Source organism: Giraffa tippelskirchi, chromosome 3 (assembly GCF_054371585.1).
Source record: "Giraffa tippelskirchi isolate mGirTip1 chromosome 3, T2T-mGirTip1v1.2.pri, whole genome shotgun sequence".
NCBI lineage: Eukaryota > Metazoa > Chordata > Mammalia > Artiodactyla > Giraffidae > Giraffa > Giraffa tippelskirchi.
In genome coordinates this window covers 86,227,239-86,240,193 of record NC_137277.1, presented here as the reverse complement: position 1 = coordinate 86,240,193, position 12,955 = coordinate 86,227,239, and the positions used below count along the sequence as shown (strand labels likewise).

The 12,955-nt window shown below is 38.0% G+C and overlaps 1 protein-coding gene across 3 annotated transcripts in view; it reads left to right on the top strand.

Annotated features, from left to right (window-relative positions):
- The window catches only part of PDK1 (pyruvate dehydrogenase kinase 1), a 45,388-nt gene that overhangs the window by 9,361 nt on the left and 23,072 nt on the right, over positions 1 to 12,955 (top strand). For all 3 annotated transcript variants that reach the window (XM_081577772.1, XM_081577771.1, XM_081577770.1), the window contains 3 exons: positions 190 to 267; positions 1,938 to 2,014; positions 3,822 to 3,920. In XM_081577772.1, the coding sequence (XP_081433898.1) occupies positions 190 to 267; positions 1,938 to 2,014; positions 3,822 to 3,920 (254 nt within the window). The remainder of the gene's footprint in view (positions 1 to 189; positions 268 to 1,937; positions 2,015 to 3,821; positions 3,921 to 12,955) is intronic.

Genomic DNA, 12,955 nt, shown 5'->3' with positions numbered 1-12,955 from the left:
CACTTTTTGCTTTATATGGCCTTAGGCTTTGTCATGTCACACTTTAAAAAGACCTTCCCCAAACTAAGATTATTAAAGTATATTTTTTTTTGTAGAAAGCTTTAAAATTTCATTTGTCTATATATTATTGCCATCTTCATGAAGCAGAAGTAAATTTATTTAATGACTTTTTGTTTTGATTCGCACTAGATGGCTATGAAAATGCTAGGCGTCTGTGTGATTTGTATTATATTAACTCTCCCGAACTAGAACTTGAAGAACTAAATGGTAAGCCTGATGCCTTTTCCTTAATGATTAGTGTTATGATTACCTGAGAAGGAATGATAAGTTAGATTTGTTTTAATATAAAGCAATTTCTTTATTGGATATGAAAACTGAGGGAGAGAAATCATGTTAAAAATATATGTATTTATATGTGTGTACGTATGTATGTATATCTTTTAATTAGTTGGATTTTTTCTGAAAGACATTTTGCCTTTTTCTTTCCCATTTTCATTATTTTAATTGATAATATTGATTCTTTGCTTATTTTTTATTTCCTGGTTAGTCACAGAAAAAAGCGATCCTTGTCTGGTGGCTCAGATGGTAGAGAATCTGCCTGCAAGGCAGGAGACCCGGGTTTGATCCCTGGGTCGGGAAGACACCTTGGAGAAGGGAATGGCTACCCACTCCAGTAGTCTTGCCTGGAGAATTCCATGGACAGAGGAGCCTGAGCCTGGTGGGCTACAGTCCATGGGGTCGCAAAGAGTCAGACACGACTGAGCGACTAATGCTTTCAAGAAAATTATATCTGACTTTTATATGTACTTCACTAATGTAAGGTTTACCCTTTACGATTTCTACTTCCTGAGTTGTAAACCAATTTTTTATTGTTGAGGAGGTAAAAAGACTGGAGATGTAAAAGAAAAAAGAAAGATGCCCATCTGTTTGAGACTCGGGTTATCTCTGATGGTCTTCTTTTGGACACAAAAGGTTTAGATGCCTTGGAAGGAGATTGATGAGTCTCTTTCTGTTTTCCCTGGAGGTAGGGTAGTTTGATAGAGGGAGACAATACCTCAGTTAAAATGACCCTGTAAGAAGAATAAACTTAAATAGGCTTCTGCTGAGTTGTATTCGGGACCTTAGAGTGGGAGGGCAGTGGAAGAAGTTGCCCCATTGAAAATAGATTTGCCTGGTTTTTCTAAAGCCATAATAGTACGTTCAGTGAATAAGAACCACAAGGCACAAGTGATAGTTTGGGAACCTGAACTGTTGTGGGCAGTTTCCAGATGTACCATCTGTGTTTCCGAGAGCCAGTTTATTCATTAGAGAGTCCAGCTTATTGGCTGAATGAGAATTCTGAGGTATGGCACCTCTTACTCCTTTACTAAAAGTACTGGTTTGCTTATTATCTGTTCTCTACCCCCAACTGGGCTCCTATTACATGTTTGAATGTAGAATTAGTGGCCCTTGATAAGTCAATGCTAGCTCAAAGTTTTTATTTGAGTCTATATGCACAGAAATGCCCCAAATAAAACAAAACATCCCACCTGGGTGAAACAATTAAAAAATGGCTTTTTAAAGAAAGGATATATTTACGTGAGTTGGACCATGGAGTTTAAAGACTTTAACACTTATTGGAAGGAAAAAATTCGACTGTAAGATTGAGTGTCTTAAACAGACTCAACCATCATAGACAAGAATGGGAGGATGGGTTGGTGGATGGTTATGCAGGACTGCAAGAGTGACTGCAGGACTCCTGTTGTCACAGGCAGGTATAAACTGTGTGAGCCCGGCATTCAAACACAGATATAGTCAAGGACTGGTGGAGCCCTTCTCCCCCCAGTAGTACTATCTTCCATAGTAAATGTTTTCTTTTCAGCACTACACAATATATTCTTTAAAATGCTTTAAGCACATCTCTCTGTACTTTCATATTTTTCTCTTCTGCTCTGTAGCAAAATCACCAGGACAGCCAATACAAGTGGTTTATGTACCATCCCATCTCTATCACATGGTGTTTGAACTTTTCAAGGTTTGTAACATAGTATTACATCACCTTTATCAGTCCTTTCCTAAGGTTAGGAATCTGCTTTGAAAGTTTAAATACTCTACCAGGTTTTCCTCAGTTTCATTAAAAGATGCCCTTTGGTGTTCGGTGTCATGGCACGTCAATGGAGATCAGCTGTTGGTCAACACTGATGCTCTCAGTGTAGTGGTAAGCTCAGACCTGGGACTCAAAAAGACCTGGATCTGAATTCCAATTCTGCCACCTAAGATGTATGTGACCTTGTGCAAGCCCCTCAACCCCAAGCCTCAGTTTCCTCCTCTGTCAAACAAGGATAATATTATTATACAGGTTGTTATGAATATTGAGAATAACATCCTAAATGTCTTATACAAAGGCAGCACATTATAGGTGTTTGATACAATTTTATTTGTATTTTTACAAAGCAAAATGTTTAGAAGAATGATTCTCCACCCCTAAAGGACCACAGTCCCACTTTCATATGCATTGTTGTATACATTTTTTTGGAGAAAGTCACTTACATTGACTTACGTGACTTCTGCTGTTATATTTGCTCTTTACAACAAATTTTGAAAACTAAATACAATTGTGCTAGTAATGTTGAGAGTACATTTTTTTCTCATCAGCATACCAACGATAGTTGCTGATAGACAGGAAAGTGGGTGATGAGGAGTATGGGTCCATGTGGCTGAAAATATTACCCCACATCAAGCCTGTAGTCTCTCTCTGTGTGGTTACCATGCCTTCAGCCAGGAGCAGGTGGAAGAGAGAAGAGGTGGCTTTCAGCCTGATCAGGAAAAAAGAAAAATACACTGAAACAGAAAAACCAGCTGACTGTTTTAGAATAGCAAAGATTGAAAAATGTTCTTGGTTCAAAGGCAGCAAGAATGCATCTAATAGCTTACAAAAATCTTTGTACCAAAGTGGTTAAATGAATAAACGATTTGCACTTAAAGGATTAAAAGTAATTTTTTCCTTGAAATTTCAGTCACCTAAAGATCTCGTTCCCTATGATGCTTAATAAAAGAAATATTACCATATTATGTAACAGATTTTATGTTATGTCAGTAGTAATGGTTTCCATCTGAAACCTGATCTTCAATGGCCTCGGGTAGAGATGACAGACTCTCTTCCTCGGGGGACTCTGTCCTGATTGGTGCTCCAGGGCCACACGCTCCCAGTACAATCTAGTTTTGTGCCTGTTAAACTGTATCTAGTCTTAGCAGTTCCTGCTTCAGTGCTACATGTCATGTTATTGCTTAGTGCTTATGCTCTGTTGACACTGTGTACCCTGTATCCTTTAGAAATTGGTCAAAACTGTTTTACTGTGTAAATAAATATTCTAGTTTACAATTGGTAGTAAATTAGATTCATTTCTACATCATAATAAGACATGCTATTAGTATTAAAAAAGTGAAAAAATTGCTTTTTCTTAAAGTGATTTATGACAATTAAAATGGTTCTTTAAAATAGAGATGAGACTTTTCAAAAATAAGGTTTGCCGATTATCTACCAAATTATAAAAATATTCGGGTGGAATTTTCTGCTTTCATATAAAGCTAGTTAAAAACGTTGAGATTCTGATTTTAGAGAATATGCAGAATTTAGTTGGGATTTTTATCTACCAAGTCCTCCAAAACTGACTTATTTTTTAAAAGTAGTTCTTTAAATTTAGTTATAAATTATGATTCTTAGGCATGTTTTCATTAAATTTTTAAAAAATACTAAGGAGTACATATATACTTGAAAATTGTACTTAGTTTCTCTCTTTTCTTTAAAGTTGTATTTTTAACATAACCCTTATGTATTTCAGAATGCAATGAGAGCAACGATGGAGCATCATGCTGACAAAGGTGTTTATCCGCCTATTCAGGTCCACGTCACACTGGGTAAAGAGGATTTGACTGTGAAGGTAAGTGCTGTTTTTTTAAAGTTTTAAAAATTAATGTACAGACATGTACATGTTTTCCAGAAGACGTAATTTATTCTTAGGAGAAAGAAATCCTGTTCCTAGGAGATAATAAGCATATCGTTTCATTTATCTGGCAGGTTATGAAATTTTTCCTTGAGTCTATTTCTGTTCTGACCCTTCATCCAGATGATTCAGGTTAAAGTAAACCCTGGAGAGAGACAGTTTTGCAGAATCATGTCAGTCTAGTTTGATATCTACTTTCATAAGTAAAATCTAAAATATTTGAGTATTTACAGTATTATGTAGATAGTACCTAATTTTTTCTTTTTAAACAATGCTTTTTTTTTTTTTTACTGTCACCCTGCTTTTTTTTTTTTCCTTTACAATATTGTATTGGTTTTGCCATACATTGTGCTTTTAAATCTGCTTTTAAGTGTTTCATTTGATTTTCATAACAGCTCTTCAGTAGGGGACAAAGGTAGTTTTATTTTCAATTTTACAGAAACTAGACACAGTGATTAGTTCATTATTCAGTTCAGTTCAGTCGCTCAGTTGTGTCCGACTCTGCGACCCCATGAATCGCAGCACTCCAGGCCTCCCTGTCCATCACCAACTCCCGGAGTTTACCCAAACCCATGTCCATCAAGTCGGTGATGCCATCCAACCATCTCATCCTCCGTCGTCCCCTTCTCCTCCTGCCCCCAATCCTTCCCAGCATTAGGGTCTTTTCCAATGAGTCAACTCTTCGCATGAGGTGGCCAAAGTATTGGAGTTTCAGCTTCAACATCAGTCCTTCCAATGAACACCCAGGACTGATCTCCTTTAGGATGGACTGGTTGGATCTCCTGGCAGTCCAAGGGACTTTCAAGAGTCTTCTCCAACACCACAATAAATGACACAGGACAGGATGTCAGTCCTTTGACCCCTGTTAAGTTTCTAAGTCACGTCCAGCTCTTTATGATGCCATGGACTCCTGCACGCCAGGCTCCTTTGTCCTCCATTATCTCCTTGAGTTTGCTCAAATTCATGTTCATTGATCCTAGTCCCAGGCCTTTTCTACTACATTTTTCTTAAATAGCTCAGTTTCTTAGAGTATGATGATGTTTCTCTTTTTTAAATAATCATTTTAAATTTTGTATTGAATTAATAAATGCAGAGAGATGAAAATGAAATATGTCAGTTCCTTGCCACTTGTAGGTCACTACTCAGAGACAGTCTTTTTGTTACTTCTTTTAGTATTGCTATAGTTGAAAGACATTTTCTAATATTGCTGTTCATGAAATTAAAATTTTTCAAACAGCAAATATTGGCTTTTGGTTATGGTAGCTGAGGAGTTAGCTCTCTTAGAGCATCTCCCCTCTCAGTTGCCTAGCCTCAGTTGCCATTTTCCCAGTATTTAAGTTCATACGTGGAATTCCAGACTAGAAATAATCATCTTTCAGAGACTTTGAAGATATCTAGTGTTCTTTTTTTTAAATACACAATTCAGTGGTTTTTAGTGTGTTCACAAGGTTGTGTAACCATGCCACTGTTTAATCTTAAAACATTTTCCTCACTCCCAAGGAAAAAACCAGTGCTCATTAACAGCCACTTCTCTTTTCTCCCTCTCCCCACCCTTTGGCAACCACTAATCCATTTTCTGTGTACGGACTTCCCGATTTTAGACACTTCATAAAAATTCAGTCATACGATATGTAGTCTTTTGTGACTGACTTCTTTCACTCAATATAATGTTATACCATGTATCCATTCAATTTTTTGTAATTATAAATAATGCTGCCATTTGTGTACAAGTGAACATTGGTTTTTGAGTCTCTTATGTATATACCTAAAAGCTGAATTGTCTATAGGTAACTCTGTTTAACTTCTGAGGAATATCAAACTCATTTTACAAGTGACTGTACCATTTTACAAGTGACTGTACCATTTTACATTTCCATCAGTAATGAATGAAGGTAGCAATTTTTCCACATCCTTACCAACATTTGTTATTGTCAGTTTTTTAGATTATAGCCATTCTAATGGGTGTGGGTGATATCTCATGGTATTTTTTTTTTTAAAGTGTCAATTAAGATCGTTTGCTCAGTTTTTAAGTAGGTTGTCTTTTTATTGTTGAATTATATGAATTTTCTCCATTTGTTTATTTTCTATTGTTGATACTAGTCCCTGATGAGATATATGATTTGCCAGTGTTCTCACATCCTGTGGCTTACCTTTTCACTTTCTTGAGTGTTCTTTGAAACACAAAGGTTTCAATTTTGAAGAATTTTAATTATTCTGTTTTTTTCATCTATTGCTTGTGCTTTTAGTGTCACATGTAGGAAGCCATTGCCTAATTCAAAAGTCACAATAATATATGCCTTTGTTTCTTTCTAAGAGTTTTAAAGTTTCAGTTCTTACATTTAGGTCTTTGATCCATTTTGAGTTAATTTTTGTAAATGATTTGAAGTGGGGAATCTGGTTTCATTCTTTTGCCTGTAGATCTGGTTGTCCCAGTACCATTTGTAAAAAGACTATTTTTTCTCATTCACATTTTCTTGTCATCATTGTCAAAAATCAATTGCTTATAAATGTATAGGTTTATTTCTGGATTATCAATTCTATTCCATTGGTCTGCATATCTCTCCTTAAGAACATTTTGATTATTATTTCTTGGTTGTAAGTTTTGAAATTGGCAAATGTGATTCCTCAAACTTTGTTGTTCTCTTTCAACGTTTTTTGACTATTGGGGGTTCCACGCATTTTCATAAGAATTTTAGTATCAGTGTGTCAGTTTCTGCAAAAAAAACATCAGCTTGAGTTTTTATGGGGATCAAGTTCAATGTTTAAATCAAGTAAGTCTTCCAGTTTGTGAAAAACAGGATGTCTTTCAACTTATTTAAATCTTTTTTTTCAACAATGTTTTCTGATTTTCAGTGCACGAGTCTTACAATTCATCTGTTAAGTTTATTCTTAGATATTTCATTCTTTTGGGAGCTTTTAAAGTGGAATTGTTTTCTTAATTTAATTTTTGGATTATATATTGCCAGTATATAGGAATATAATTGATTTTTGTGTGTTGATCTTGTATCTTGCAACCTTGCCAAAGTCATTTATAAGTTCTTATAATATTTTTTGTGAATGCCTTAGGATTTTCTCTACACAAGATCATGTCATCTGCAAGTGGAGATAATTTTACTTCTTCCTTTCCAATCTGATTTTTTTTTCCTTGCCTAGTTGGTGTGGCTAGAACCTCCAGTACAATGCTGAATAGAACTGGTATCCTTTTCTTTTGATCTTAGGAGAACTTTTAGTCTTTTTTTTTCTTCCATGTTTATTTTTGTTGTTCAGTCACTAAATCATGTCCAACTCTTTGATATAATGAGCTATTTTTTTTATTATGCCATTAAGAATAAACATTTATTTACTTATTTAACTGAATTCATTAAGTATTTGATCTGGGCTTAATAACCCTCTCAATTACTTATTTATTCCCTGTCTTTTGGCACATTTTAGACACCACCCTTATAGCAGAAAATGAAGAATAACTAAAGAACCTCTTGATGAAAGTGAAAGAGGAGAGTGAAAAAGTTGGCTTAAAGCTCAACATTCAGAAAACTAAGATCACGGGCATCTGGTCCCATCAATTTATGGCAAATAGATGGGGAAACAATGGAAACAGTGAGAGACTTTTTTTGGGCTCCAAAATCACTATAGTTGGTGACTGCAACCATGAAATTAAGACACTTGCTCCTTGAAAGAAAAACTATGACCAACCTAGACAGCATATTGAAAAGCAGAGACATTACTTTGCCAACAAAGGTCCCATCGAATCAAAGCTATGGTTTTTCCAGTAGTCATGTATGGATGTGAGAGTTGGACCATAAAGAAAGCTGAGCGCTGAAGAATTGATGCTTTTGAACAGTTGGAGAAGACTGTTGAGAGTCCCTTGGACAGCAAGGAGATCTAACCAGTCCATCCTAAAGGAAATCAGTCCTGAATATTCATTGGAAGGAATGAAGCTGAAGCTGAAACTCCATACTTTGGCCACCTGATGTGAAGAACTGACTCATTGGAAAAGACCCTGATGCTAGAAAAGATTGAAGGTGGGAGGAAAGGAGAATGACAGAGGATGAGATGGTTGGATGGCATCACCGACTTAATGGACATGAGTTTGAGTAAACTCCGGGAGTTGGTGATGGACAGGAAAGCCTGGTGTGCTGCAGTACATGGGATTGCAAAGAGTCGGACATGATTGAGTGACTGAACTGAACTGATGCATACAACTAGGGCTTCCCAGGTGGCTAGTACAAAGAACTTGCCTGCCAGTGCAGGAGACTAAGAGACTCCCATTTGATCCCTGGGCAGGGAGGACCCCCTGGAGGAGGAAATGGCAACCCACTCCAGTATTCTTGCTTGGAAAATTCCATGGACAGAGGAGCCTGGATGGCTACAGTCCATGAGGTTGCAAAGAGTTGGACGCGACTGAACGACTGAACACACAGCACATACATACAAGTTAAGTTTTCTTCTTTAAAAATGAAAGCTTTCAGTCTTTCATCATTAAGTGTGATATCAGCTGTGGGTTTTTCATAAATACTGTTCATCAGGTTGAGAAAGAGCTTACTTTCATTCCTAGTTTGTTAAGTATATATCATGAAACTGGCTTCCCGGACTCAGTGGTAAAGAATCCACCTGCCAATTCAGGAGTCTTGAGTTTGATCCATGGGCTAGGAGGATCTCCTGGACGAGGAAATGGCAACCCACTCCAGTATTCTTGCTGGGAAATACCGTGGACAGAGGAGCCTGGTGGGCTATAATCCATGGGATCACAAAAGAGTCAGGCAGGACTTAGTGACTAAACAACAACTACAACAGTATCATGAGAGGAATGTTGGATTTTATCAGATGCCTTCTCTGGGTAGATTGAGATAATGATGTGGTGTTTGTTCTAAAGTCTACCAGTTGGTGTATTAGAATGATTGATTTTTGTGTGTTGAACCAACTGTGCATTTTGGGGATAGGCCTCACTTTTTACATTTTTTTGAGGATTTTTGCATTGATATTCATAAGGGATATTTATCAGTATGTAGTTTCTTGTGATATCTTTGCCTGCTTTTGATATCAGGTAATACTGGCCTTGAATAAGTTGAGAAGTGCTCCTTCCTTGTCTGTATTTTAGAAGGTTTTGAAGGATTTGTATTGATTCTTTAAATGTTTGGTAGACTCCGCCGGTGAAGCCATTTGGGTCGTTCTTTTCTTTGTGAGAAGAGTTTTGATTACCAGTTCAATCTCTTCATTTGTTATACATCTATTCAGATTTTCTATTTCTTTCTGAGTTACTTTCTGTAGTTTGTCTAAGAATTTGTCCATGTCACCTAGGTTTTCTTACATATTGGTGTACAATTGTTCATGGTTTTCCATCATAATCCCTTTTATTTTCTGTAATTTTGGTGGTAGTTGTTGTTCAGTCACCAAGTCATGTCTGACTCTTCATGACTCCATGGACTGCAGCAGGCCAGGCTTCCCTGTCCCTCATTATCTCCTGGAGTATGCCCAAGTTCATGTCCATTGAGTCAGTGATGCCATCCAACCATCTCATCCTCTGTTACCCTCTTCTCCTCCTGCCTTCAGTCTTTTCCAGCATCAGGGTCATTTCCGAGTCAGCTGTTCACATCAGGTGGCCAAAGAGTTGGAGCTTCAGCTTCAGCATCAGTCCTTCCAATGAATATTCAGGGTTGATTTCCTTTGAGATTGACTGGTTTGATCTTGCAGTCCAAGGGACTCTCAAGAGTCTTCTCTAGCACCACAATTCAAAAGCATCAATTCATCAGCACTCTACCTTCTTTATTGTCCAGCTCTCACACCCATACATGACTATTGGAAAGACCATAGCCTTGACTCTACGGACCTTTGTCAGCAAAGCGATGTCTTTGCTTTTTAACACACTGTCTAGGTTTCTCATAGCTTTCCTGTTTGGAAGGAATCGTCTTCTAATTTCATGGCTACAGTCACCATCCACAGTGAATTTAGAGCCCAAGAAGAGGAAATCAGTCACTTCTTCCACCTTTTCCCCTTCTATTTGCCATGAAGTGATGGGACCAGATGCCATGATCTTCAGTTCAGTTCAGTTCAGTCGCTCAGTCATGTCCGACTCTTTGTGACCCCGTGGACTGCAGCACGCCATGCCTCTCTGTCCATCACCAACTCCTGGAGTTTACTCAAACTCATGCCCGTTGAGGCGGTGATGCCACCCAACCATCTCATCCTCTGTCGTCCCCTTCTCCTCCTGCCTTCAATCTTTCCCAGCATCAGGATCTTTTCAAATGAGTCAGCTCTTTGCATCAGGTGGCCAAAGTATTGGGAGTTTCAGCTTCAACATCAGTCCTTCCAGTGAATATTCAGGACTGATTTCCTTTAGGGTGGACTGGTTGGATCTCCTTGCAGTCCAAGGGACTCTCAAGAGTCTTCTCCAATAACACAGTCACATGCTTGGGATCTTTTGAGGGAGGCCATGATCTTAGATTTTTTTAATATTGAGTTTTAAGCTGGCTTTTTCACTCTCTTCCTTCACCCTCATCTAGAGACTCTTTAGTTTCTCTTCACTTTCTGCCATTAGAGTGGTATCATCTGCATATCTGAGGTTGTTGATATTTCTCTTGGCAATCTTGATTACAGCTTGTAACTCATCCAGCCCAGCATTTCGCATAATATGCTCTGTTATAAGTTAAGCAAACAGGGTGATGATAAACAGCTTTGTAATACTCCTTTCTCAATCCTGAACCAGTCAGTTGTTCCATGTCCGGTTCTAACTTACGCTTCTTGACCTGCATACAGGTTTCTCAAGAGACAGGTAAGGTGGTCTGGTATTCTCATCTCTTTAAGAGTTTTCCACAGTTTGTTATGATCCACACAGTCAAAGGCTTTAGCACAGTCAATGAAACATAGGTAGATGTTTTTCTGGAATTCCCTTGCTTTTTCTATGATCCAGTGAATGTTTGATCTCTGGTTCCTCTGCCTATTCTAAACCCAGCTTGAACATCTGGAAGTGCTCATTTCATGTAATGCTGAAGCCTAGCTTGGTGGATTTTGAGCATAACCGTACTAGCATGGGGGGCTTCTTTGGTGGCTCAGATGGTAAAGAATCTGCCTGCAATGCAGGAGACCCAGGTTTGCTCCCTAGCTCAGAAAGATCCCCTGGAGAAGGGCATGGCAACCCACTCCAGTATTCTTGCCTGAAGAATGCCATGGACAGAGGAGCCTGACAGGCTACAATCCATAGGGTCACAAAGAGTCGGACATGACTGAGCAACTAACACACACTTACTAGCATGGGAGATGAGTGCAATTGTCTGGTGTTTGAACATTTTTTAGTACTGCCCTTCTTGAGAATTGGGATGAGCATTGACCTTTTTCAGCCCTGTGGCCACTGCTGGGTTTTCCAAATTTGCTGACCTACTGAGTACAGCAATTTAATAGCATCATCATTTAGGATTTTAAATAGCTCTGCTGGAATTCCGTCACGTCCACTAACTTTATTGGTAGCAGTGCCTCCCTAAGGCCCACTTGACTTCACTCTCCAGAATGTCTGACTCTGAGTGAGAGACTGCACTGTCGTGGTTATCTGGATCATTAACAACTTGTTTGTACAGTTTTGTGTATTCTTTCCATCTTTTCTTGATCTCTTCTGCTTCTATTAGGTCTTTACAGTTTCTGTCCTTTACTGTGCTCATCTTTGGATGAAATGTTCCTTTAATATTTCCAGTTTTCTTTAAGAGGTCTCTAGTCTTACCCTTCTGTTGTTTTCCTCTATTTCTTTGCATTGTTCATGGAAGCAGGCCCTCTTGTCTCTCCTTGCTGTTCTCTGGAACTCTGCATTTAGTTGGGTGTACCTTTCCCTTTCTTCCTTACTTTTCACTTCTCTTCTTTCCTCAGCTATTTGTTTGGCCTCCTCAGACAACCACTTTGCCTTCTTGCATTTTTTTTTTATTTGGAAAGTTTTGTTTGCTGCCTCCTGTAGATTGGTAGTACTATCCCCAGTTTCATTCCTGATTTTGCAAATTTGAGCCTTCTCTCTTGTGGCTCAGATGGTAACAAATCTGCCTGCGATGCAGAAGACCTGGGTTCAATCCCTAGGACAGGAAGATCCCCTGGAGAAGGGAATGGCAACCCACTCCAGTATTCTTGCCTGGAGAATTCCATGGACAGAGGAGCCTGGTGGACCTATAGTCCATGAGGTCGCACAGAGTCATATACAACTGAGTGACTAACACACACACATACACACCCGTGTTTTTGATTAGCTGAAGTAAAATTTTGTCAATTTTGTTAATGTTTTCAAAAAGCTACCTTTTGTTTCATTGAATTTTTCTCTGTTGTTTTTCTCTTCTTGATATCATTAATTTTACCTTTATTATTTTCTTCCTTTTGTCTGCTTTGTAGTTTGCTCTTTTTTAGGGTCTTAAGTTGGAAATTTAAGTTGTTGATTTGAGTCATTTTACAGCTATAAATTTCCCTTTAGCACCGTGTTTTCTTTATCCCATAAATTTTTTAGGTTGTGTTTTTGTTTTTATTCATCTCAAAGTATTTTTCGATTTCCTTGTGTTATCTTCTTGATGAACTCATTGATTGCTTAGGAGTATGTGTTTCATTTCCATATTATGTGTCAGTGCTCCACATTTTGTTTTGTTATTGATTTCCAGTTTCATTTCATTGTGGCAGAAATATAGTTTGTATGAATTCAGTCCTTTTACATTTATTAAGACTTATTTTATGGCTTAACATATGGTTTATCCTGGAGAATGTTCCGTATGTACTTGAGAAAAATGTGTGTTTTGTTGTTGCTGGATGGAGTGGAGTGTTCTGTACGTAGCCCTTAGGCCTAGTTGGTTTAGTGTTGTTCAGATCTTCTGTTTCCTTGTTAGTCTTCTATTTGGCACACCCGTAATTTAAAGTGGGGTATTGACATTTCCAACTATTAGTGTTGAATTGTCTACTTGTCCCTATAATTCTGTCAATTTTTGCTTTGCATATTTTGGAGCTCAGTTGTTAAGTGT